The sequence below is a fragment of the Trichoplusia ni genome, chromosome 15 (genome assembly GCF_003590095.1).
Source record: "Trichoplusia ni isolate ovarian cell line Hi5 chromosome 15, tn1, whole genome shotgun sequence".
In the NCBI taxonomy this organism is placed as follows: Eukaryota; Metazoa; Arthropoda; class Insecta; order Lepidoptera; family Noctuidae; genus Trichoplusia; species Trichoplusia ni.
This window is the reverse complement of record NC_039492.1, coordinates 1318772-1346666: the sequence shown is the minus strand read 5'-3', so window position 1 is coordinate 1346666 and position 27895 is coordinate 1318772. Positions and strand designations below refer to the sequence as shown.

The following is a 27895-nucleotide window of genomic DNA, read 5'->3' as shown; positions in this document are numbered from 1 at the left end:
GTCGGTTATTATGATCAGACCTTCAAAAATTGACTAGTGGACAAAAGTGCGATACCTATGCTGCAACATTAGTAAACATAAAAACTTGTGAAATCGTAAAATCGATGTGCCGTTAACTGTTTCACATTTCTCAGGGAACTAAATAAGTGTTTGACACTCCTTTGAGGGCAGCTTTCTTTGTAGGGTCGTATAGTAATCGTCAAAGGTGAGTGCTGAGTGAGACTCGAAGGATTCATTGCATAAATTACTAAGTATTGGCAAACAGGATTGCTTTTTTGTGTGAAGCGGGGTTGTTTCACGGTTTTACTGGACGGTGTGTTGCAGATTGACTCCGTGTGGGGTTGGGCTTCGCCCCCGCTGCGGTTGCAGCTGGGTAACTCACGCGGACACAAGAGGTGAGTGAACTTTCAGATTATCATTGACAAATAATTGGCACGAATATTTTTTCACATAGTTTAAATAGTTTTTATTCGATGGCTGTGATAACAAGAAGCATGAAGTCATTGTTTTGTCTGTGGGTGGATTTGTATTGTAAATATGGGACTGGCAACAGCTGATTGTTTATACAGCCTAGTGGCATCACTACCATCAACTTTTGACATGTTATGTATCACCTTCTTGTGAGAAGAAACAGGAAATATCTGTTTTTGATTTTATCAATTTATTTTTCTACTATATTTACAATACAATGCATCAATGTGTAAATTGTTAATATAATTATATGTATTATGTGCTAATAGAATTGTTCAAGGTAAAGTACCTTAGCTTTGTTTGTGTAATGTATGAGTTATGAATGGATAAGATTTCAAGTTGTTTGTTTACTATCCACTGAGAGTTCTACTCTGACCTATGATAACAAGCTTTTGGCATGATGGTCCACTAAAAACTGGTTTTGTTTATGTAATATAAACTCTCTTTATTACATTGACAGTAACATTGCTCTAGCACAGTTGTAAAGTGGGACACCAGTTGTTTAAACATGAATTACTAATGAAATCAGGTCAACAGAGACTTAAAACAATGAAAATCTTATCTATGTTGTATTTGTGTTATCAGCTAGCTTTTGCAAAGAGGAAGGCAGACAAGTGCTGTTCATTCAGAAGCAATAGGGCACTGCAGCTTGTCCTAAGCTTCAATAAAAATAAATCATTGAATAGACCATTATGATCAAATCCTATTATTTAATTGAAACGTGTAATTTATACAAAAGACAATCAACTTACAAAAAAAAAAATAGATTTTCAATAAGTTTCGTGCTAAAATAATATTCAATTGGAATATATTACCATATCATACACATTCATTTTTAATAAAAGTTGTTGAATGCTTTAAAATTATTATTTACATAATTCACAGTCATAATCATTTGAGTCTGTCATATAGTGGTGATTTACGAATAATATATATATACATATATAATACATTCTCAAACTTATTTCCCTGATGATAGCTAACTGATACCGATTTCAATCAGAGCTAATCAGCTTACTCTAATACAACACAACATAGTAATCTGCTATTAAATAATTAATTAATACCTAAACAAAACTGTTTAATTACAACAATCCTGCTTATAATAATGTTTATATAATTAGAATGTTAGTTACATCACCCTTGAGTGCCCGTACCACTGACATAACACAAGGTGATTGCGTAAATGTGTGAATGAACAGTATGAGCAATTTATATCCTAGATAAATTGTTGGCTGGTTTAGAAGTTGTTGGCTGAATCTAATTTCTATTCCATGTAAAGTTAGGTTGGGTGAAGAGCATAGAAAGTTCCAGCATATTCCAATAGGAGTAATAAGATTTTAATTTGATAGTGAATTACTTTGTTGGTATTTTTTTAGGTCAAAGTATTTATAAATTGTTATTTGAAGTACTAATGTATTCGATTTTTTTTAATGAATGAGTTAAGCAGGTCATTTGCTAATTTGTCAACACCCTCACTAATTACTCCTACATAATTTTGGAATGTTGACTCCTTTCTCAATGTAAAATTTCGTGGTTTTAAGCTTGTAACCAATGTATGGTAATGATATACCTTAATGAAGAATTGTGGGTCAAAGCACTGTTATCATAAAGTCATTTGTCAATTTCAATATCTCCACATATGTTTACAAGTTACGATATTCCTTAAAATTACAATAACAACATAGCTACGCATATCGGAGGGTCTTCTATCACGTCTTAATTTATAGTATTGGTGGTGGAAGCGTGACAATGCAATACACTGCGTATAACGGCATCTCTCTTTCACACCCGTTTCAATAATCTGTGATTGATGTTTCTCGTGCCTTGATCTTAGGACACGCGCTTTCTACATTAAAAATAAATTGTGATTTTAACTCGTTTAATGCTGTAACTCCAGCCGGTATTACCGCCATCTCATTGGCGCCAAGACCATTAAATATAATTTAAAAAACAGTTTTTTGATACATTCATTTACTAAGTAGAAATGCGCGCGAAATTCTTACGTAACAGACTTAAATATATTTATTTTTGTTGTGTTTATTTCTGTGTCGACTAGCGACCCGTATTTTTATTTAGGTGTTGACTGACTAGATTTATAAATATTCTCCGATGTTGTTGAACCCTATTAACTTAATTGCATATTTATACGTTCGGACGTACGTATTTTTCTTTCTTGCAACAGGTGTCAATGCAAATCCTACAAAGCGACATAGTTTTTTTAACTATGCCGCATATAATTAAGTATATTTATTGTATTAATAGCAGGTATCCGTGGCCAAAAAATAACATTTCTAGAATGATACATTACTCTCCGAGTTTTAAACACTCGCTAAAGTACTCGGTTTGTATAATTATTCGCTGATTGCGCTAATGAATCGATTCTCGCATGCTCGCGTCTGCATTGTGCTCGAGAAATCCTAGCCGGGCTGGCGTCAACAGGCGGTCCTCGTACGATTTCCCCTATGTAAACAAATGACGGTCGACGTTGCCGCATTGCATGGCCGACGCAGGTGCTTGTAAATTAACAATAGAAGTTGTAAATAAATAAAAAAGTTTTCCCCTTTGGTAAATAACAGTAAACGAGGCCTAGCTTTGACCTATATCTTATCGTTTTCAGACAACATACCTCTTGCTACATAACTCTTCGTTCAGACTGTCTGGTAATTCTGGTATGCTAGTGACACAAGGCGTACCTAGTAACAATGCATAGTACACACAACTAGCGTGTCCCAAGTCGCTTGACATTTGAGCATCGCATTGACCCACTTACCTAACTTAGGTGACTTTCCTCCTAGCTGTTGATACTTACATTTGTTTTTTTCTATCAAAACGCACCACCTATATGAATTCATTTTCTTCGTTCGTATTATAATCTGAATAGATTACTAAAATTATGTATGTCCTTTTTGGCTTTCCAGGCTTAAAAGATAACAAAATTCATTAACTGAGTATTAACTAAAAGCAATTTTGCTCTAAGTAATCTGTTTGTTTATTATTTGCACCCTCATAATCAGTTAAACTCACAGGACTACACAAAACGAGGTCAGGTGTTATCAACGCTAAATAAGACTCTACATACAATGCATAAACTCTTGACGTTTTCACTTTTCACAATTTCGCCAATTCGCGTCGTGAATCCAACGTGTGACGTCTATAAATAGGGCTCATTCGTGGTAATACTGAACAGGGTGACACATCTAGGTCATGGTACGCTCAATGGATCCAGTGTATAATAACCGCTATATATTAATACCGTGATAATACGAATAGTAAAATGTAAATGTACTAATTAGATAAAACATTTTTGTTTTCCGCTGCTGACTCACATGCGCTGTCATGACGGCTTGCTTACATGTTCGCTAATACTGTTAACACGAGAAACATGTTTTGATTAATTTTGATGGTTGTTTTTCTTTTGCACCCGCGTTTGAATACATCAGACCTGAACATTATTTTTTTTAAGTATCCTAGATTATTCGTTAGTTTTTTAATTATTGACGTTGGTGTTTCTCCAGTAAAGTATCCCTAAACAAGAAGTATCTCACGCTGTGGGAAAGGTAACTGTAACAATTCATTTCCGACTGATTCCATGGCAAACATCTTCTATTATGTTCAAATCATAATGCAAAAAAGTTTCTTTTAAAATCAAGTATCAGAACTTCTTCGGTTATTTAATGTATCTCAATTCCGTATTTCATAAATCTCACTCTCAGATAATACCTAATCGTTTTAAATCAAAATGACTTAATAGTCGCTTGTAAACTAGTAACCTCGTATTGATTGTTCATTACGGTCAGGCACGGCTTTCCGCTTTCCTCTAAATATTCTATTACCTTCGGCAACAGTCCTTTTAGGACAGAGCCTCTTGCATTATTAATAGCATTTAGATTCCTTGTAAACGCCAACCAATTTCAACGCTTAGAAACACGCTTTTAATGTATTTCTACGTAAATAGAGTTTGAATTAGATGGTGTTTGTCTTGCTATTACGTCTGCGATCATATTGTAACGATCACTATGTTACGTATCTAGCCTCTACCAGTCTCGAGATTTTGCAATGTATTCGAAAATCGCATTCGCGCACTGAATGTCCGTGGTTACAATATGATTCAAAAGGTAATAAATGGAAACAGTGGCATTCCGAAACCGATTAAAAAATTACCGTAATTAATTAGTCTCCATTTTAGTTCACGTAATAGTGATTTGCTCTTGCCATGATAACCTTAACTCTTATAGATCTGTAGTTTTATTTATTAGTCCAGATGTTCGCTGTGGCTTTTTGTAAATTGCCGTTCGATTTTGGTGGTGGCTAACTTCTTTAATTGATTGATTGGTAGATGAGAGTCCGCGCTCCCTAAGTAGAGAAGCGAATGTCGTAAAGATATGTTCTATTTCAGCGACACACATCCTGCATCACTCGGGCCGCATGCTGCCCTTTGGGCTATCCGTCCGGCCCGACGCAATTTTATGTGAGGCCCGGAACATAAAGTAATTAACTTACAACTTAATCTACCAAGTAATATTAAGTAAACATGAGGATATAAACAAGACGTTTAAACAGCTAAGCGATGGCTAACTCTGGCTTCGTTAAACCTTGTTTTAATTTGAATTTCAAACGGTCCTTTAGGTAAGTAACCACACCCTGTTAGTCGAAAAGAAGGTACGAGACGAACGGAAAAGATATTTGAATGTAATAAAATCGTGTATATTTTGAGGTCAACATATGGAGGCAAAAATGACCTCAAACGTATACTAGGCTAGTTTATCGCGTGCGCGGCTGTGTTCTAAATTAAACAGTCAAGGCTGTAGTATGATCGTAGCTGAGTACTCTCTTTTCGACTAACTTGTAATTTTATGTATAACTATTGAATGCTAGACATGACCCCTTGTTTGCACAATTTGACCCTGGCTCCAGTTGCCCACAAATGTTGATAAGGTTTCTAGATACTAGTTCTTATCCCCGTTCAAACGACCTTGCAAGGCATGCACCCTGGCTAATACCCAGTGTATTTCTATATTGAGTTTTGTTAATTTTAGTTTAAAATTAGTAATGTAAACCTAAATGGTCCAGACTTATCAAAGTTACGATATAAAATCGAAATTGATTTGAATCAAAAATTTATTTTCTCTGTTTGGTTAAAATACACATAATACTCATTATTAATGAGCAGCGGCACTTGTCAACCAATCCGAGTAAGCATGTGCGGAGTGTGTGGTCAGGATGGGCGAGGGCGGGTCGCCGGGCGGCGGGGGCGGCGCGGGCGGCGGCGGCGCGGGCGGGGCGCGGCTGTCGCACACGTCGGAGAAGCACCCGCGCGCCATCCTCGGCGAGCTGTCCGCGCTGCGCCGCCACCGCGAGCTCTGCGACGTCGTGCTCAACGTCGCCAACAGGAAGCTCTTTGCACACAGGTAACCATACCCTGCATTTACCACTTGCTTTTAGCGACTATAAGGTACGTAAGTACATCGTGTCGATCGAGAGGACCCTAATAGCTTGGTTTTCGGGACATCCTTGCTAAATTATAAGATTCGCCAGGTACAAATTTTCTTATAAATGGCCTGAATTTAGGGATACTACATTTTCAAGACTTCTAGGGACACCGAGTCTTAAAGGCACCCTGTCGATCTTAAGCGATACAAAGAAGGTAATTGGCCTATCAATGGTCCTTCTTAATTAGTATAGCATGTTTTGGAACACGTGCATAAAATTAAAGGAAATGATCTCAGGCTTACTTATTGGCAAACATTCTCCACGCTATACAATTTGTGTGAAATTTGGTATTAGTTGCGGCATCAGATTTTCCACTAGAAGTTAGAAATCATTAAGGAAGGCATTATTGTAAATCGTGCTGTATTAGTTGATACTCTGGCACGCGGCCACTCACCGAGACCGGTACGAAATAGACTAAGACCTGATTTGTAAACAGTTGAAGCAGTATCTAGGCAAGGTTGGAGATATACCTGTTATCATACGTTATCTATTTTAATTGGCCTAGTTGGTTCAATGTAATGTATATTATTTCTGTGTTGGTGTTTTTGGTTCTTACAATAATTCTTAGATGCTTCCCTTGTTAAATTTTTATTTGCAAATTAATATTTGTGTCATTATTGTCCGCTATCCCTTCAATCTCGTTTTAAAAACATTCAACAAAATCCTTATTCTGAATCTCGAAACGCTGTTAATCAAAACTAGGTCTTTGGTATAGGGGAAGACGAAGGTTTGTCTCACTTCCACTATACCAAAGACCTATTTGGATCGGGTTGGTCTTGTTCTCGGCTTGGGATGTATTGGTCCAGCATCGCCTAAAACATCCCGGTTATCCTTGCCTTGGCAATTGGGCTGCAGCAGTGAAACGGTGATAACTGAAGTCCTGCTAAAGAGTTTAAACCACAAGCTATCAAACCTTCTTGTATTTTGTTTACAGGGTAATCCTGTCAGCATGCAGCCCGTACTTCCGCGCGATGTTCACGGGCGAGCTGGCGGAGTCGCGCGCCACCGAGGTCACCATCCGCGACGTGGACGAGCAGGCCATGGAGCAGCTCGTCGAGTTCTGCTACACCGCGCACATCGTCGTCGAGGAGAGCAATGTGCAAGTACGAATACAATATACTTCCTAATACATTACCACCGGCTACATGTCGGAAACGATCCCACGGGATCTTAAAATCGGTGTACCTAGTTTCATCTTAATACGTTTCTAGTTTTTGCGTGAAAGCGGAACAAAATTCCATCCATACATACAAATCAAGGTAATGCTAGTTAGTTGCCGATGTCGTTAACCAAGCCACTTTTTAGCCTGGAGTTAATAGGGAAGTCTTCTTGGGGACAAAGAAAAAAGTAGCTTGGTAAATGATGACTTTAAGTTTGTATCGGTCGATCTGTATGATACGAAAGATTTGGAGTAACTGTCACCACGATTCGGGACTAGTAGTAGACGTTCATTTGATAGACTTCCATTTGACAAGCTTACTTTAAACTCAAATTTGCGTTAAAAAATTCTTGTTGCCAATGTATCCCCCAATTCGTAAATCCACTTGTTCCAGGCATTGCTGCCAGCGGCGTGCCTGCTGCAGCTGCAGGAGATCCAGGACGTGTGCTGCGAGTTCCTGAAGCGGCAGCTGGACTGCTCCAACTGCCTCGGCATCCGCGCCTTCGCCGACACACACTCTTGCCGCGAACTTCTGCGTATAGCTGACAAATTCACACAACAGAACTTTCCAGAGGTAACATTTACTTTCTTTAACTATTTTTTTTAACTTAATTGTCGTCTGTAATAAATTATGTACGTGTTCTCTTCCTCAAATGTTACCACCAAATTTCATTCATTGTTTCATTATTAAATGGGTTGGTGGGGCATTTGGTTTTAGACGATTAAAAATGCCTCTACTGTCTTTTGAGCTTAGACACTGGATTTCGTCCCTTAATACCATATTTTTGGTTACTTACCAGATATGATACCATTGTTTTCATGTTAATAAGTGTGTCTAATATTCAATCTATGTTCTGCAGGTCATGGAAAGTGAAGAGTTCCTACTGCTGCCAGCTGCGCAGCTGATCGATATAGTTTCTTCAGACGAGCTCAACGTGAGGTCCGAAGAGCAAACCTTCCAGGCTGTCATGTCCTGGGTCAAATACAACGTGGCCGAGAGGCGGCAGCATTTAGCACAGGTGAACTCCGACAATTTATGTTATGTTGACATACGACACAATTACTGGCTGAGTAATTGTAATAATTGACCTTGACATAATTCCTCGACTATTCTAACCTAATTAATTTCACTAGTAGCTTCTACAGTCACAAATAATATTTTTATCTCGCTTTCTATTGGCGGAATAAGCAATTCTTGATTTACCTCATCATATGTCGCTTTCGGTTTTTCATTATGTCGATATCCTATAATATCAACGTAAAATAATACTTATTACAATACCAATAATGGCCAATTTCCTTCTTCAGGTCCTTCAACACGTCCGGTTGCCATTACTAAGTCCGAAGTTCTTAGTGGGCACCGTGTCATCTGAGTTGCTGATCAGGTCGGATGACGCTTGTCGCGACCTGCTGGATGAGGCCAAGAACTACCTGCTGCTGCCGCAAGAGAGGCCGCTCATGCAGGGACCCAGGACTAGGCCGAGAAAGCCTACGAGAAGAGGTGACCGAATCTTATACCTTCGAATATTAATCATATCAATAAATAGTGGTTTCTTAGGTTTACGCGAATATTAGATATAACAGACAAGACGAACGCCATCTCAGTCTGCCCGTGACCATGATACCTGCAAAGGTTTCGAAACGTCGGGAACTAAAATTAAACCGCGATAAAATTCGTAAAAGTAGTTTCATTTCATATCAATAAAGTTAGTCTTAGTTTGTTCATGTGATATCACGGAATTAAGACTAGCAAAATGTTGAGATGCCTTTTTTTTGTGGATTTTTAGGTACGGTTCGAAACAATACATGTTTTTTTGTTTGTATACTAGAGGTCGTCCGCGGCTTTGTTCGCATGGAATATCGCTAAAAAGCATAATCGTGTTTTTTAATTAATTAAAACAAACCCTATGTTATTCTAAGGTCTCAAAAACATGTATGTAAAGTTTCATAACCATCGGTTCAGTATATTTCGCGTGAAAACGTTACAAACTGACTCCCATTCATATTTACATGTTAAGTGGGATTTGTAGATTGAATATAAAAAATAAGTGTTTTAATAACTTGTTTATATATTTAGAAGATGATCTTTCCTTTTTCACTAGTATCCAAGTTATTTAATGTGACTTAGGGCATATTTTTCAATCGCCAGATAACTTTTATTTGACGAATAAGTTTGACGTTTATACAGCGTTTGTGTGGAAAATATGCCATATTTATTCCTCAGATTAAAGTTATCTGGCGATTTTAAAATCGGCTCTTAGTTAAGTAACGTCTTTGTGAGCAGAATATTGAATTATGAAGGTATATTCTCACGTGTGTGATCGCAGGCGAGGTGTTGTTCGCGGTGGGCGGCTGGTGCTCGGGCGACGCCATCGCGTCGGTGGAGCGCTTCGACCCGCAGACGGCGGAGTGGAAGATGGTGGCGCCCATGTCCAAGCGCCGCTGCGGCGTCGGCGTGGCCGTGCTGCACGACCTGCTGTACGCGGTGGGCGGCCACGACGGACAGAGCTACCTCAACAGCATCGAGCGGTACGACCCGCAGACCAACCAGGTACGGCCACAGCACACGTACTACACTCCAGTGGACTTGCGTACCGGTTCTTTTGCATGAGAATGACACTTTGTAACCGTGCAATTCGTTTTTATTGTAACGTTTTAAAAGTGGCTATTTGAAATAAAAAAAATTCTGATTTTTATTCTGCTTATTAACTTGCTTGACATAATAATGTAGTAGCATCACAGGTATATACATTAATTATTATTTGTTATCAGTAAAATACATAGATTATAAAGAATTAGATAAAAATGATTTCTTTTACATACTCTGCTCACAATGTTTTTTTTTACAAAAGTCAATATCCTAATATCAGTGCAAATCAGTTTAACTAGGATGATGACAATCACCATCATTTTTGCTCTTAATTAAACTAATGAATAATTTGTCGTTAATATTAGACAATGCGACATTATGTGAAAATGTATTATTACAAAAATCAATTTAATCCGTGTGTATGCGTAGTGGTGTGGGTCCGTAGCGCCGACGTCGTCTTGCCGCACGTCAGTGGGCGTAGCCGTGTTGGAGGGCGCGCTCTACGCCGTAGGCGGACAGGACGGCGTGCAGTGTCTCAACCACGTCGAGCGCTACGAGCCCAAGGACAACCGGTGGACGAAGGTAAGGCACATTGAAACCGATTCTAGCGAAACCTGTTGTTTATTAAGTACAACGTTCCTTAGTTGAATACAATTTATGTTTATTCGAATACCGTAGTAATTGTAAGATCCATTGAGACTTATTAAGAATATTAGTTTAAACAGGTATCGCAAATTAGCAACGGTCCCAATGTTTATCCTTGCGGCATACTTCCGAAACTTCGATTTAACTTAATCTTATTTACTTCGAAAGACGTATTTGATCTCATTTATAAAATCAATTTTTCATAATTATTTATAGTACAGAATTTAAATTACTCAAGTATAGATAAAGTTACGTTTTAGATGTGCTTTACAGTGTCGAATGCTTGTAAAAAATCACTTAGTTGTTCGTATTCTTAAGATCAGTCTATGACTGGTTAGCATTTAGTGCTGTATAAGCGTGTAATGGCACCTGAGCCCCGCGGTGCGGCAGGTGGCGGCCATGACGACGCGGCGGCTGGGCGTGGCCGTGGCGGTGCTGGGCGGGCAGCTGTACGCGGTGGGCGGCTCGGACGGCCAGGCGCCGCTCAACTCCGTGGAGCGCTACGACCCGCGCAGCAACAAGTGGACGCCCGTGGCGCCCATGTCCACGCGCCGCAAGCACCTGGGCTGCGCCGTGTTCGACGGACAGATCTACGCCGTGGGCGGCCGCGACGACTGCACCGAGCTCTCCTCCGCCGAGCGGTGAGTGCGGCCGCGCTCGACCAGGGAACACACACCTGTGCGCCAAAGCCATCATCTGCAGGCGATTTTAACTAAATAAGATTGTGATTGGAATATAAAGAAGTGGTTCTCGTGGCTAGCCTTAACCGCAAAAGTGAATCAATCACAAGCTAAGCTACGCTTGACGCGATTGGTCCGTAGATGGCTGACCATCTTTGTCATAACGAGTTCCTTCGTGATTCGGAAGGCACTTTAAATTGTGGGTCCCGGCTGTTATTCCTACATCTTTGTCAGTCGTTACAGTTAGTCAGAAGCTTCAATGTCTGACAACCAGTCTAACCTAAGGGTATTGATTTGCCCAAATAACTGGATTGAGGAGGTCAGATAGGCAGTCGCTCCTTGTAAAGCATTGGAACTTAACTGAATCCAGTTAGACGGGAAGACGACCCCAACATAGTTGGGAAAAGACTAGACCGATGATGATATACATATTATAAAGAAAATCGTTCTTTAAGCACTGTCAGTTAAACGAAAATATTTTTTGGTTAAATTGAATTACGTGTGGTGTGTGTCACAGCTACGAGCCGCATACGGACACGTGGTCGCCGGTGGTAGCGATGACGTCACGCCGCAGCGGCGTGGGCCTGGCCGTGGTCAACGGCCAGCTGTATGCCGTCGGCGGCTTCGACGGCACCGCCTATCTCAAGTCCATAGAGGTATGTAGCATACACTGTTTTTTACTTTAGTCAAGGTATTTTGAACATGTTTTTCTTTTCAACTTTTAATTAACTAATTGAGAAGTCTGAAAAGTCTGTTTTAAGTCTGCATGGTATCCATTTTGTTCGTGGTATGATGAGTACGTCCGTTGCAGGTGTTCGACCCGGAGTCGAACCAGTGGCGCCTGTGCGGCGCGATGAACTACCGACGTCTGGGCGGCGGCGTCGGCGTCATGCGCGCCCCGCATCACGACAACCACTACATATGGTGAGGGGACTACAAACCTTTAAACCCACTCGTATACATACAACGCCGGAAACACATAGTACACAGCACAAACTACACGGACACACACACATACAAACACGTGCGCACGCACACATACACACAACACTATAGTATACGGACACTACTACACACACGCATATTTCAGCGCCTTTGAAGCGTGTTTAATGTTTGGTACCGTTTGTTCCAGGAACCGAAAAGACTCAGTGGTGTGAGCCACACCCGCGCTGTAAAGTATTCCCCCTCCAACCTTATCAGTTAAGTCGTTACTCATTTACTTTATTGTTAATACAAATATATAATTGACTATTTATAATTAAATGAAAAATACAAATTTTAGAATATTATGTTGTGTTTTATTTATAAATATATTATTATAGCAATTTTTCATTAAAGCAGAATTTTATGGTCTTTCTATCTTTAAAATATTTTAATCGATCTACAACGCTAGCTAAAATATATACGAGTATGATCTTGCTGCTGAAAGTCTCCAAAATGATTGCTTAAAGCGTCCATCTTTGTCCCTTTCCGTGTATCTATTCTCTTCCTCCTACAAAGCTACAAATCGACTAGACGTAATTTCTTAAAAATCCTCGTCTATGATACTTTAATGTGGTGTAAGCGGTGGTGGTGAAGTCGCCTTATCAGCGGTATGTTCCTCGTTGTCCTCGTCATCACCATTCTCGTCCCCATTCTCCTCGGTGTCACCATTCTCATCACCTTCGTCACCGTTCTCGGTGTCTCCGTTGGGTTCGGCTTCAGGGTTCTCTGTGCTTTGTGTACGTTCTGCTGATTCTTCTGCGTTTTCGTCCTTGTCGTGACGTCTCTGCAGATGAAAGATATTGGTTATTTTGTTGGTCTATAAAGTTTCGAGAGTAGGTTTTTCTGACCGGGCTATATGCGTTAAGCATATTGCGATCAACTGCTTAAGATTGTCTTTCGGGTGTCATGAGTTCTTTTAAAAAATAATTTTACCCATACCCACTTAATGAACTATTAAAACGAGGTAATTTTTCAATTTCTAAGACTTACAAGTTTTGAATTTTATGATTATTTGTGATTTTTATATTAAAATTATTTTGTCTTAAATCAGTCTAAAACTTCCTAATAAGGATTAAAACTGATTTGTTACCTTCTTCTTCTTCTTCCCCTTGGGCCGGGGCTTCCGCTCGGGCTCGCTGTACCCGGGCGGGAAGAAACGCGCGCACTCCTCCTTGCCCACCACGGCGTCCGCGCTGATGTGTAGCGCGCCCAGCGTCAGCAGCTCCTCGGGTGGCCCGTCCGGGAACATGTCCTCGGGTTCAGCTAATTCTGGTTCTGCCAGGCCCATTGCTATCATCAAGACTATAGTCTCGCAGCTGTGGAGTTCAAAAGTTAGAAGTTAAAGTGAAATCTCGCTGCACGTTTTGCTTCGTTTATATTTCGACAAATTGTGCTGGTTAATCACCAAGAGCATCAAGTATTCATTTATTCAATTGTCACAACATAAGCAAGGTGTTTTTTCCCAGAAGTGGTTTCCAGGTATTCGGGTTAAAAAGAATATCCAGATTGCGGAAAAATTACGCTTATTGCTGTTAACAAGCAATGTTTAATCTCAGAAATAGTTGCTACTCAAGAAAAATACCGTAACCAAAACTTTAGAGCTACATAAACAAACGTACAAATCTTTCTCGGGTCTCAGCTCGTACTGGTCGATGTTCTTGCACAGCAGCTTGGGCTCGTCGACGCTGGCGTCCGCGTAGAACCCGTAGCGCAGCAGCCGCGGCGCCACGCGCGGCAGCCCCGCCATGCTGAGGACCGCGCGCCGCTGCCACGCGCCGAACATTATGGCGATGTGAGGGGGCTCGGCCGGGACCGGCGGCTCTACTACTGCGCCTACCATCTGGGGGGAGTTAGGGCTTACTGTTAATTAGGAAGCAAAAAATGCGAAGATGTAGGATCTGTATTTTGTTTTGTTGCATTGGTATTTGGTTTATTCAGCAATTTGTATAATTATGTCTCATTGAATTAGGTCTGTTACTAAAATACTGCTTAAGAAGTACTTTGTCGTTAAAACTATTTATATCCGTAAGTATCTACTGGTATTCAAATTAATTTTATAATCCTCTTCAAAGCAATTTCTGCCTGTAATTAGGAATGTAAGCTTGAATTTTCTTACAAACCAACCTAGCCTTACCTTCGGGAATAGCACATCCAGGACCGCAGCTCTTTGATGCCGGTCAGCAGGAACAAATAGACCGATAACGTTACCATCCCGCAGTTCCGTGCACGGGAGCTTCTTGCGAGCCTCGTCATCTTCATCCAAGTGGTCGCCGCATAGCGCTCGCCGGGTAATTTCTAGAAAGTTAATAAGGAGCTTATGTCAAAGGAAGAAGGTTTATTTTTCATTCGACCCAAAATACAAAACACTAAATAGCGGAAGTGGGGTCTTGTAAAGAAAATATTTAAATTAACATGAACATTACCGATGATATCTCCTTCTTTATCAGGCATTTTCTTGAACAGCAGTGCCAGCGAGGGTCTCTCTATGATGGCCGCTGCAGCAGCTGGCTCCCCGAGCTCCGGCTCTTCCACAGCTAAGATCTTGGCGCCTTCCTTGCCCACTACAATTGGACACTTGTCTGCTAAAATTATACCTGAAACGGAAATGGAGGAACATTTGAAGTTTGGAAGGTTGGAGGTTTTTGCAACTTATTATATACCCATACATTTCTTTTTCGTTTACACCTAATATAATCAACAAAACGTGTGTTTATTACGCCACAGGTAACGCATATTTTTTGTCAGAAACAAATACCTTAGTTTTATGATTTTTACGTTTTATGATCAAATCGAAAGTCAAATTACATTGGATAGCATCCCGACATTTTGCTGCGAGAGAAACAAAGACGCGAAAAACTCCGCAGCAATATACAATATCAATAATATTATAATAATTAATATTATAAGTGTTTAATGTATGTGGTATCTTACCAAACGATTCGATAGTATCGGTGACCTTCCTCAAGTTCTTCTGCGCGTGCGGCAGCATGAGCGCGGGGCAGATGTCCGCGAAGTGCATCTCCAGGCGCCGCGCGCGCGCCTCGCGCCGCTCGTACCGCGCCGCCTCTATTGCCGCCGCCTCCTTCTCTCGCTTTTCCTGTTCTATCTTCTCTTGGGCTGTGGCCACCTCCTAGTGATAGCAGAAGATGCAGTATATTAAGAAGCAGAGAGGAAAAAGATTTTTTACTCATGTCTCAAATAAAACGGTCTCCAATGATGGCTTGGATCATAAGCAAAAAGCAAAGTAAAATCAATGTATAATGGATTACTTACCTGTTCAGGAGTGGTGAGCTCATGTGGCGCCCTCTTCGGTCGCTCGAGTTCCCCCTTCTTGGCGAGCTCCTCATTCTTCAGCTCTTGTTCGATGGTGCGTGCGATGCGGGGCGCGTCCGCTCCAAATACCACGTTCAGGAGTTGTCCTGACTGAAATCATCATAAATATAATGAATAATACCTTCAGAATCTTTTTCGATAGCTTTTTCCCAACCAGGTACAACACGTGATAGTTTTACGATATCCTGATGTAAAACGTAAAAAAATTAAAGCTCCCCTAAAAATGGTATTTAAATAGATCGTGTAAAGCATTTCTTTACAATGTCTAGAACAAATATCCTGCGACATTGCCTAGTTCTAGCATTTAACAAGATACTATTAAACTTACAAAACTAACTAAAACTACAAGGAAAACTTTCTTTAATGGCATCTGATATGCAAATATGGGCATGACTTAGTTTTTCCAGGCGTTTGGTCGATATTCGCCGCGTCAGCTGGCTTGAGACAGTTTCCTTCACATGTGGTTATAACACATCTATATGTATGTAAAACGTCCCACAACATACAAAGCCGTGCATGGTAGTGCGAGGCACCTGTCTTTGTCAGTTCATTCATTCTGCTAATGAATTCGCCTTTTGAGGTGTCATAGTTAATTCGATTTTAATCGTCTTCTATTCATAGCGCAATTTCTAGATTTTTTTACGTTACAGAAAATAGATAATATTAGGTTACTATTTGGCCATATTCTACCTACTTGCATGTATCTTGAGAAAACTTAGCTAAATCTTTGTCATCGTCATTTTTCACGTCATCCCTTAGATATGTATGATTTTATCATCAGTTATTCTCCTAATTTAAGAAACTTATTATTGTTCGTATGATAATCTTTTAAAACTCAGTGGATTTTAATGCAGTTCAGGACACTAAGGGTCCTGAGGCCATTTTCATCATAGCCTCGATATATACCTTACTTTAGAAATAAGCAGCAGCCTTGTACATCCTATTTTGTAATGTTGTGTTTTTCTTTTATTTTTTGTGTGTACATAAATTATTAAATAAATACCTCAGAGAAACATAATAATATGGTCGACACATTTTTCTCTTCTAAGTCTAGTTTAGGTAAATGTAACTTACTGCTATGAACATCCAAGTAGGCTGACTCCGCTTCCTGAACCGCTTCAGACATTCTATAGTGTCTGATTTAGCCTGTGGAATAACACGTAAGCGTTAGGCTTGCATTAAGATTCTAATTTGACAATTACATTTTTTTTATGTGTCCTTCATTTTATTACCTGATATCTTTAAAGTATCCGCAGATACAGATCCCTACAGGAGTTAAAGCTTGTGACATTAGACCCACTAATACTGTTTTCATTGGAATGGTTTAATTAAATGATAGTTAAGTACGAGTACTTCTTGCTTACCACGGCCAGATGAAGGTTGTCTCCTCCCAGTTCCACTTTGATCTTCTTCAGGTTTCCCACCATCCCAATACAAGGTCCACACCACTCCGAGTACACGTCCACAACTGAGAGAAAGAGTTTTTATTGTAAGCGTTATTGTACATGTTTACGCTGGCTATTAACACAGTCACTATATAACAATAATTTTCTGATAGCTTACTTATACATTTATTTATATATTTTGTGTCCCAACTTGTAGATATTCGTGTTAACACAAAGGATTTAAACACTTTCATTGTCACGTCCATCACCTTTTTATATTTTAAATATTAACTAACACATGACGTACCTATTCAGAGACACACTCGTAACGTTTTCATAATAAAGGGCAATATAAAAAAAAACCTTATTTCCCTTACTTACCAAGCAATCCATCTCTGGTGAGGAACTTGTTCCAATCATCATCAGTGTTGAGCTCTGCCTGCAACTGGACCTGCGCGGCCTTCTTGCCTGCGCCGGCCGCGGCGGCGGCGGCAGCAGCGTTGGCGACCGCACTCGTCAGCGCCATGCACTCGAGTGCCGGCCGCAAGCGAGGCGGGCAAGCATGTGCGAGTGTGCGAATGTGGAGTGAAGAATGGTAGAGGCGGCATTTTAGGGGAGGATGTTAGGTGTCGTGATGTGATGAGGTGCGGGCTGGTTTGTTTGCTTACAGCCACTTTCAGGTGATTTGTTAGCGTTGTTTGCCAAGTTTCTATGGTTCAACCGCATAAACCGCCTCTACGACGTGAACGGATCACTGCCCAATATTGATGGAAATAAATATTGTTGTAAAGGAGCATCTCCAATCGATCAATACGTCTGTATTTCGGACGGGATGAACCGAACTTGTTGATTCTGTTTTCAATTAACATGAAATAGCTGTCGTTTTTTTTTACTTTACGGTTTACCTGGATAGCTATCTTATTTGATCATGTCCAAATATTAGCCCGGATGTTAGGATATTGTTGATTTAATTCGTTGAAGTCAGTAGTATATTTTTGTTGCTAAAAACATTATTTAAACTCTTTCCTCCCCTATCTCTTTCGATGCGTAGCTCCATGTATTCGCATGTCTAAGGAAAAGTAGCAAAAATATGGTTTTATAGTCTGTCCGTAAGATTGTAATCGACTGTCGAGCTATAACGTAGACCGATCGTACTCATATCGATTTTTTATAGAAAATTGCTCTAAAAAGTTCCTAGTTAAACTTATATTATGCCTATAATAATGTCAAATTCATTCATAGTAAGTTTTAAACCTATCGGATTTTTGTGAGACTCATGTAGTTTTAAACCAGTCTCGGTTAAATTCGAATGTGAGAAAATGTCGTGAACAGAAACCTCATAATCTTCCATAGACGAACTAAATGGGTTAGCAGTAATGTTATTTGCTTTAAAATTACTAAAAACTTTTGTAACGTTTTTTTTTAACTTCTGTTTGATAAGTGTATATAAGTAAATCTTATCTTAATATGTTATCTAATAAAAACTAAATCTCCTTAGTATCAAATTTGATTTGATTAATACAGTCAATAATTACAACATTTACTACTTTATAAAAATACAATGTAATTAAAAGCTCATATTGCAGCGCCCCCTCACTCTACTTTAACAAAATATTTCCTCCCGAGACTAGAACAGCGAAGGTGGAAAATGTTTCGCTACCCGCCGAGAGAGTGCGCTTGTTGGTGGGGCTGAGTTCAAAAGTAGCCGTTAGATGGCGCTCACAATAATGTTAAATATCCAAGTTTTATTTAGTTCCATGAAAAATCACTAGGTGTTCTGTAACTTTTTTTTTTTTGCAAAGGGAATGATCTGTAACTGTTCTCTTTCAGTACACATCGTGTTGTTAATGCCCATAAATGATCCACATGAATATTAATATCCACATAATTATTGTCGTAGTACTGTTTATTTTAAGATACGTACTTTCGAACATCACAGTAATTTTCTTGATGCTTCTCAGTTTTCTGCCTATATTATATAGTCTCTTATCTCCTATTAGAACATTTGCAAAACTGATTCCTCAGTCTAGCGGCCAGTCTAACAAAGCCAAAATCCATCAATTAATGCTTTTCCACTTCATAGCATACTTTAATTACATTCGAACTTACATCCATTGAATAAGGAAATGAAAAGGCTTTCCACGTTGTTCCCGTCAAACAGATTAATACAGGGGTAGAGGTGACATAATGGAGGTATAGAATAAGGCGCGAAAGGGTGTTAAATAAATGTCGCAATAAATCGAATTCGAAATTTATTTCCGAATACAATTAAGGGTAAGTTCTAAGCAGGGCACGCGGCGGATATCAATTACTTGACAAGTCTCGCCGTCACCCGGTAATGGATTAGCGCGGTGGTCGTAACTGGCGGGATCGCAATCTGTCACCATCTACTTAATGCATTAATGCAATCTTTTAACACAACTTCCCCCCTCTCGCCCCGTCCCGCACCCGTGCCTTGAAAGCCTTCTTAAGGTCCCTGCTTCAAGAAATAAGGATAAATAGAAGTGCTTTATAAACAGTCCTGATTTAATGTTAGGAAAACAGAGAGGAGGCTTAATCGTGTTAAATTTTTAAGATCGTCTATCGTTGGTCATGTCTGTCAGGAAACGTCACTAGGTTTGGAGAATTTGGTAACTAAGATTTGGAACATGCGAGTATCGAGCCCGGAGCTCCTCGAGCAGCGCAATGACGTGGTAACTTCTAACAAAAAAACATTTCCACCATGTTGTGTGTTGGGTAGGGCGACGACGTATAGGTTTTTATATGAGGAGATCTCTATTCATATCTCATAGTAAAGGGCTGAGAGTCATTTGTTTAAAATCTCAAATCGTAAAAGATGGCAAAATCGAGAATGATTTACGTCAGAGCTGCAAAGCTAAAAACAAACAGACCTTGTAGAGACGATTAGGGCTCGAAATAGAAATGCAAAACTAAATGTATTCACAAATGTTCAGATTACAATAGCTCGTATCACCGAGGTCGGGTATAAAGAAGAGCTGAAAAACTAAATTTATGACTTATAGTACCTAGTTTTAAATACAGTAATAGAGTTGTTCTATTTCCATGCTCGAATCATTAATAAAGCGAAAAGAAAACCGCTTTATGGCAGAAACATCGGGGTTGTATATAATTTAGGTTATTACGTAGTCAGAGATAAATAGCGTTCTGAGTTCCGTGATACGTTGCCCTTGGAATGGAATCGTTGGGAACGGGAAATAAATAACATTCCATTGGGTTTCCGATATACGACAGCACCTAATCATGGGTAAGAAATCATATTGCGGGTCCTGCTCCTAACAGTCTAAGAATTCCTTGCCTTGGGTTGAAAAAGTGGTAAATTCTTGGTTTTGAAATGGAATATTCATAGACTAAATCTTCGATTTCTTTATAATATGTCGTCAAACAAATTGATCAGAGTTTGCAAACGGTTTAACTTGGTAATTAATGGCGGTGATTGAGAAGTATTATGTTAAACATTTAGAAGAGTCTTTTAAAAACCGAAGGCAAACAAGATACATTAATAAAAGTTCTAGAACTTTATACCGCAAATTAAATCTTAAGTGCTCACACAAATTACTTCTTTCAAAATGTTAACATGGTGCTCTAAATAACGCAACCGAAAACTATGCACATAACTGTCATTTCCATATTCATAGGCAATAAATAAGAGCTAGCGAAACTTTTACAAAGCGACATCAATCATCTCCATTAGAAGGGAATGCAGTGGTATTCGTTAATCCAAACGTCTGAAGTTTAACATAACCGTGGTTTAGTCTGCTTGCGGGACCATGGTAAGGGCGGCAGCACACGCGATGGTAAAACCATCGACGATCAGTAAATTAATGGGGTTTTTCTGTTGATAATTCTAAAACTCGTCCACGATGAGGCCGTTTTTTGGCTACATCGAAGATTATTTAGTTTGATTCTTAGCTCAAAAATATAGGTCAGGCTGAAATATAATATATATGGAGAGAGGAGAATAGGCATACATTGCAGGTGGACGAAAAAGGATAGGAAAAAAGCTAGAAGTTAATTGAATACATAAATTTTGCATTAGGACTGACGCATTCTGGAGTTAGTTTTTTAGTTAGTTTTTGGGCTTATAAAAACAATAGTTACACAAGTAATATTTTTTTATCCTATTGTTAATGTAAACACTGTAGTTCATGTACGCTATGCGATTCTAAGTTCTTAAATAATGTTTAAAATCTCAGAGCGCGGATCCCTCAAGTATCCTGTGTGATACAGCCCTTGTGTTCATGATTGACGGCGGGGCCAGCACGCGAGCCGCCACGTGATACCGCGATTGTTGTGATACTGTGACATTTGCGTGAAGCCGATCATTCCCTGCGCAACAAATACCAAAGTTGATTGAAGACGTTCCAGAATTTACATGTTTGTTGCTCAATCAGGTGTTGGCTGAGAATGGATATGAGGTATATGTGCCGATAAATGAGGCAACAACAGTTTTGACCTAGTGAATATTTGTCATTGATATGAAGTTTCCATGATTTGAGGTACCTATAAAGATCTTTTGATACAGTCTACTCCAAAGACTTTTCTCATAACCCCTACCAACTAGAATGATTGTTTCTTAAGGTCCTGTTTTTGTCAACTAAGCGACCAACCAGTGCCCATTTGCATCACAGCAAAATTCACAGAGATTCTGAGCGTCTTCATCAGTTCACCAAATAATCCTGAATCAGTATAATATTCTGCACCAGGACAAACAGTTACCTCACTATTGTAACGAGTTTGGTAAGTGACGTAAGTTTGTATACAAGTAGCTCGTAATATTTCGGGTATTTCCGCGCAGTTTCGGTTGTCGTAGGTTATTCATGAGCCCTTCACACGGCAGCGATCACTTATGTTGAGAGTTTTGTCTCCGAATGGGTGGTAATGAAAATGTTTATTGTGTTTCATTGGGGAAATAAACTGCTTTTGATTTCCGTATGGGACTGTTGCCTTGTATATATATTTGTTGTCCTATACCTAAGGGTTGTTTTTGCTTATTTTCTCAGACAGATCATAGAAGCATGGATCCTAGATTTGAATGTTTGCGAAAACTCCGTAACACAAGGATTCCATTCCTAAAGAAAGAGTCGTTTCCTTAATAAAATTGTCAGGTCTTACGCCATGCTCGAAGACACCGCATTTTTATCGTCTTCTGTCAGAAGAAGTGAACGTAATAACGATTTTACAGGTTTACAGGTTTACATAAACCTTTAATAATCTGACTTGAATGGTATTCTAATAAGTTTTAGGTTTCATAACGTCACGCACGACTGTAAAACCAAACCCAGCCCTTACCTAGCGCCAATATAATTTAGTTTAGCCATTTAACTGGCTGACCCAGTTCTAATTCGTGGAACGGGTTTAATTTCATCAAAGTAATGGTTCAAATAAACCCCACGTCTATAAGGTATCGTGTATCGACAGAAATAGATTAATTTTAACTCTAACTTGAGTTCATAGTTACGTGAAAGAAAGTTTGAATGTAGGTCGGCAATATAACTTAGAGTTAACTGGAATACCTATTTATGGCTAGAACTTAATAATTAATTTGAAATTTAGCTGTGCACTTTACTTGGTAAACTAAACAGAGGCGGGGAAGGAACTGAGGATATTTCGCAGTCTTTAAGAGCAAGCGTTGATTAAAAATCTTATAAATACCCTTCGCGAAACATGGAGCTTAAATAAATTGTACAAAGCTGTTAGGACGAAGTCTGGACTGCTTTAGAACAAACAACGAAAATAATTAAAATCCGTTCTTCATTGGTCACATTTTACCTAAATTATGTTATTTCTAGGCTTAACAAAATGACTGGCTTTTAGGTGAAATCCTGGACGCTTTCCCCTACTTTTATACGTAAAGTAATCTTAATTAAGAATGTAATGAGCTGAGATGTTCACCAACAAGATTAACGGCTCAAGGAACGAAAAATGTGTCTAAATGAAGTAAAGATACCTAGAGGGGGTATGGAGGGGGGGGGGTGGCTCCTGCCTTCCCAAACAATTTGAGCGTGAAACTCATCAAGTTTGAAGCGAACTTAAAGTTTTGCCGTCATTGAAACTCATCGAAGTCACATTTTAATTATAATTGTGATTTCGTATATCAAACGGAGATCTCAACACCGCTTTGAAGTTAAAAACTTTGGATTTAATAATCCTGAAGGATTCTTGAAGTCGAAATTAATTTTGTTTTGGATCGTAACGTGACCTGAAATGTTTTGGACCTTGTTAGGTAGTGAATTACCTGTATTACTTTAGTATAATAAAATAGTATAAGGTCCATTATCATTCGTTAGATCGTCTGCCTTTCCAACCAAGAAGTTTTATTCGCCAACCATTTAAATAGAATTTTAGATTAACCCACATTAAAATGCACAAATGTTCCTGCCTTTTCAACCAAGATGTTTTTCTGGTTTCCCTCCATCAAAGCGATATTTTTGCCATAAATTATGTAGCGTCATTGTCTTGCCACATGGCCCCCGTCCGGGTCGCGAGTGGCTCTCTCCCGGGGGTCCGTTTGCGGGGCTTTGCGTAAGCGCGGCTCATCACAAAGCTAATGCGAGCCTTAATTATGTACCGAGCACCGGATCCCGCGGTCCACCCACATTAATATGCTAATATTCTATTTTCATACGGACCGTGTTGGGTTCCGTATTATGTGAGGTTCCTAGTGAAGTGCGTTGCTATTGTTATGATACATGAGAAAACATTGTTTCTTTCATGAGCGCTGTCAAATTAATGCTTGTTGCTTGGAAATTTATATTGTAACTATTAATTAAAATAAGTGATATTCTAGTGGTTTTAAAATTCGAATCCAAAAAAAAATGTTCCAGTTTTTCTATTTTTACGTAAACTCTTCATCACTATTAACCTACATTTAGTGCATTCATTGCTCATTAAAACTTCGACGACAACACGACCTTACACGTCTATAAAAAAAGATTGCACATGTATTGTAAATATGGAAGCAAGACGTCAATAATTTAATAGCCCTGAGCACCGGGCACCGGAACGCACCCCTAACTCACGCAACGGTATTAATTTAATATTATCAAAGCTATTCAAAAAGCATAATTTTATGATGTTGGCATTAATCTCTCCGGAGCGGGTAACTTATGAATATTGTAACACTTCCTTCGTGGTTTTCTGAGGCTGGACATCACTGGCTTTGAGGCCCATATTTCGAGTACGGGGATTTGGGATTTTTTGTTTGGCCTCTAATTTTCATTACGCAAGACTACTTAGCTAATTGCACATAAATATAATTGTGATCTCTTTTCTGTGTATTACTAAAATGTCTGCATTGAAACCCTAGTGGACTGATTTTGATTCACTCTGAAATTATCAGAAGGAATTTGTTTCAAGGGCAGCTTTACCGCGTGAGATGATAAATCTCCAGTGATCTCCAAAATAACAACCTAAGTTAACTAAGTTGGCTAATCTGATCATTACCTATTTATATTTGGCAAATAAAGTTATAGAATAATTTATTGTCCTGCTGCTTTTTATGTTTCTTTTTTTGATAATCACAATTTGTCTTGCCTCATCCAAGTGGTCAAATTCATTAAAATGTATGTTGCTATTAGACCTAGCAGTCATGATGAATGAGAGGTACAGGTCAGCTCATAATGCAATTAGAGCAGTATGGCGACGTTTGTGAGATCTCACTCTCATCGGTATTACTATTATACACATAATACATACGTACATGATACGTGATGAACCATTTTATTAGTATTATGTTAATTCAGGGTTCTCTCTGTATTAGAATTTCAGTGTAGCAAAAACCTTCGTGCGCTTAGGATGTGTTCAATACTAAAGTATAAGATCGGGGGTAACACCTGGACTAAAACGAACACAACAAACATAACAACATAGATCGGCCTATACGTGAATTTTTTTCTTAAATATAAAATGTAATGATAGCGATATTAATTAGGTAATGAAGTACAGATGAGTTTCGCTTTGGTGTTGCTATAAATCCTGAGTTTCAAAAGGGTACAATCCAGAGCAAGATGTGTTATATTAATGTATGGTAAATATTAAGTAGGTAGTATCTTTTAGTTGTGCGATGATACATTTCTACTGAATGATGGCAAAACGAAGGAACAAAAGTGATTCAGTAAAATAATTCTTACTGCAGCAGCACATTTGGTCAATGCTGCAATATTTTCTTAAGTGTGCTTGTGAGTTAGCAAATAAGCCAAGTGCAAACTGATCTCTACATTCTAACGATTACACCCTTTGGCCAATATTGGCCAAACAATATCCTCTACTGCCTTGGTTATAGAAAGCTCTATTTGACGGATACAAGTGCCGCCAACATTGGCCATTGGTGAAACTAGATACTGACGAGCTAGCCTCATGGCGGGACCACTTCAATCTTCACACAAACGGAAACATGACGATGATTTTTTTATTTTTTTATCACTTTAAAGTCCAATGTTTTACTTTCTAAACTTGATTTATATGGTCTTTGATTTTTTTGTCACGTGGTTGAAAGTTTGGTGTTCACAATAAACTCGCGTGGTTTGGTGGTGAGCCGTGGTGAACCACATCGGTGGCTGTCGCGAGCCCCACTGCGTTCCATCCGCGAACCTCCCCAATTATAAGCTATGGCAACACGCGATCAGCCAGCTATCTTCCCCGCCACATTTACATAAGTAATTTAAACTCGCTTTGGGTAATTTGAAAATAATTTGGTTCTATAAAGTTTTATGGCTGAAATATTAATGTGGATTCTTTTTAGAATCATTTTTGTGTATCGGTCGCATATCTACTGCTTTTCTCGATGTTTCCATCACGCATGTTGGGTTTTTATGTGTGGGACATCATAAAGTGAACCGTTTGTTCTGGGCGGAGCGAAAGGGTTATGTTACGTTAGACCTCAGTAAAACCCGGCTATGTCACTTCCGGGGTCGCGACGTTGTCATATACCTACGTAGAGCTCGCGTAGCCGGCGTAGGCCGCGACAGTCGTAGACTACGACGCAGGATATATAGTAGATATGTGGACAGAAGTATAAGGCACATTAATTAAAGTGAATTTTGTATTTGTTATTAACGAAATGTGTGTTACTGTTTCGTACAAGGCTCAGTGACTGGTATGTATTTTTAGTCTTGTGTATTAATGACTTCTGCTTTAATTACCCACAGATTCTAAGTGTCACCAGTTCCTCATCAAAAAGTGCCTTTTCTCTGCTTTATTTTCTCGTATAACTTCGATACTCTCTAGTAGTCGGCTAACCGCCCGTAAGCTTTCATAGAGCGACATGCGCTTGTCGGGCCACGAAAACTTTCACACATCGCTCGACGGGGCACGAGACATCATTTTACTTTGAACAATAATTTTACAATTTTTATGAATACCATCATCATTATAAAAATTATAGTACGTCAGAACTTATTTACATAAAATTTATTCCGTAGAGTGTCTTGGCAAAATTTTTAATGGCAGTTACAATGTACTCAAAGAGTCTTGCACGAGTATTCTTCTGCAAACATTTACAAAAATCGCTGAATAATGTTTTCACGAGCAATTAGCTTGAAGCGTGGCTCGCGGGCTCGCGGGGCGTCGACCCCGCGTCACACTGTCACCGCCAGAGATTACCCCTCCCCCCGCCCGCCGCGCGGTGTTGCCAACACAGGCCAATTTGGCAACTGCGCGGTGCTAAATAACTACGACAAATAATATCTTTAACGGTGCAGTTAGTTAAATTTCATATTGCCGAATTGGTTTCGGTTTACGTTATTATTTGTGGAGACAATGTTGTTGAATAACAATAGGCTTCAGCACGCACTTAGGGTTCTAAAATTTAAGTCATTTTGAGGCGTATAAATTTTGTTTATAGATCATTGTCTTTAGCTAAATATTAAGATTTACATTTAATAGCTAAGGTAAGTGTTTATTCCCTTTAGGTATCTTTATTTTTGTTTTGGCCTTGACCTTCAACGTTACCATGAGTAAATAATGCCTGATTTTTAAATAATTTCTTTGTGATGTCAAGAAATCGTTTTAATTTTGCAGGTTTATTATTCTTGCATAGATAACTTACTGTGAAACGTAAGTTTTCAAGTTGATTGCAAACACATACAAACCTGATATCATAATAATAAACTATTACATTTTATACGAATATGTTTCTCGGTTTTATTGTAATAATAATAAAAACCTTTGCTTCTGGACTTCAATGTTTCCTTAGTGCCATATCAGCACTATGAATGGTACTTAAATCCAAAATTTAAAATAATTAGTTACACAAAACTGCAGGCTTACTCTACATATACCAACAAGCACAAGAAGCTCCATTCAGCCACAATTACCGAACCTCATTTCCTCAGCGACACTGTCATATTTAAGGCGGGCAATATTTACCTCGGCACTGGCAACACTGGGACATTAATCACTCAGTTTAGACGCTCACCGCGCGTAATGAACTATTGTTACAATCAATAACCTGTGCATGTTGAGTGGGATTAGGATTTTAGGGGGGGGGGGGTCCAGAGAGGGCGGGGGGGGGTATTGCTCGGTTTGTACAATCCCTTGTTGATTGGTTGGCGGGAAGCTGATGTTCTGGGGATTGGATGTCGATTGGCGACTGTTCAGATTGATGTTTATTATTTAACGGAAAGTAAAGTTTTGGGAACTCTTCATAAATGATTTTATTAATTCCTGTATCTTTTCTAACCAAATACTTGTGATTTTTTTACCACCAGAATATAGAAAATTTTATTCAAGGTATCGGAATATATTACTGATAGTTGTTTTTTAGATGGGTTCGATTCTCGTCTTAATTCAAACGTTGTTGTTTGGTTCGAAAAAGATGAGGTACTATAATATTACCTCTAAAGCGATATTTCTACACAAAATAACAAAAAAATTTGCTTATTATACAATCTTTGTAAGCTTCCATACTTCATTCAAAACAGTTAGAAGAACAGTTACTAGTATCTCTAATATTTAAATATTAAGCTGTTTTTTGCGTACATCTGTCTCCTACAGTTATGATCTATTGAGATGACAAGTGATACGAGACAGACATCACACTCGAATGCATTCTCGTATCAATAGCACACAATATTATGTTACTAGGTATTCATTTGTCTTGTTATGACTCATAGAGGGAGGACTATTTAACTTGGAG

General features: G+C 39.1%; 2 protein-coding genes across 3 annotated transcripts; one reads left to right on the top strand and one right to left on the bottom strand.

Annotated features, from left to right (window-relative positions):
• Window positions 1-11: 11 nt before the first annotated feature.
• Window positions 12-12327, top strand: LOC113501125 (kelch-like protein diablo). Of its 2 annotated transcripts, XM_026882151.1 has the most exons (14): window positions 12-205; window positions 325-395; window positions 4871-4961; window positions 5694-5882; window positions 6899-7067; window positions 7518-7697; window positions 7984-8142; window positions 8432-8624; window positions 9451-9674; window positions 10143-10295; window positions 10749-10999; window positions 11556-11694; window positions 11850-11962; window positions 12171-12327. In XM_026882151.1, exons 3-14 carry the CDS (start codon window positions 4900-4902, stop codon window positions 12193-12195), a joined length of 1857 nt encoding a protein of 618 aa, XP_026737952.1. In that variant the 5' UTR covers window positions 12-205; window positions 325-395; window positions 4871-4899; the 3' UTR covers window positions 12196-12327. The 2 variants fall into 2 exon arrangements, with proteins under 2 accessions (XP_026737952.1, XP_026737953.1); XM_026882152.1 differs by lacking the exons at window positions 12-205; window positions 325-395 and adding an exon at window positions 427-751.
• Window positions 12320-18002, bottom strand: LOC113501126. Its single transcript, XM_026882153.1, has 10 exons — window positions 17122-18002; window positions 16720-16823; window positions 16430-16501; window positions 15296-15445; window positions 14954-15152; window positions 14446-14616; window positions 14157-14317; window positions 13642-13862; window positions 13113-13338; window positions 12320-12806 (listed from the first exon to the last, which is right to left on the bottom strand). Exons 1-10 carry the CDS (start codon window positions 17264-17266, stop codon window positions 12588-12590), a joined length of 1668 nt encoding a protein of 555 aa, XP_026737954.1. The 5' UTR covers window positions 17267-18002; the 3' UTR covers window positions 12320-12587.
• Between the last annotated feature and the right edge of the window lie 9893 nt (window positions 18003-27895).

What these genes read in the sequence shown, in the direction of transcription:
- LOC113501126 (XM_026882153.1), bottom strand. Translation starts at nt 17,266, where the DNA reads ATGGCGCTGACGAGTGCGGTCGCCAACGCTGCTGCCGCCGCCGCCGCG. An exon ending in CACCAGAGATGGATTGCTTG is followed by an intron (nt 16,824 to 17,121) that starts GTAAGTAAGGGA and finishes TCTTTCTCTCAG; the next exon opens with TTGTGGACGTGTACTCGGAG. An exon ending in CGATACTATCGAATCGTTTG is followed by an intron (nt 14,617 to 14,953) that starts GTAAGATACCAC and finishes TTTCCGTTTCAG; the next exon opens with GTATAATTTTAGCAGACAAG.
- LOC113501125 (XM_026882151.1), top strand. Translation starts at nt 4,900, where the DNA reads ATGCTGCCCTTTGGGCTATCCGTCCGGCCCGACGCAATTTTATGTGAG. An exon ending in CACAACAGAACTTTCCAGAG is followed by an intron (nt 7,698 to 7,983) that starts GTAACATTTACT and finishes TATGTTCTGCAG; the next exon opens with GTCATGGAAAGTGAAGAGTT. An exon ending in GAGAAAGCCTACGAGAAGAG is followed by an intron (nt 8,625 to 9,450) that starts GTGACCGAATCT and finishes GTGTGATCGCAG; the next exon opens with GCGAGGTGTTGTTCGCGGTG.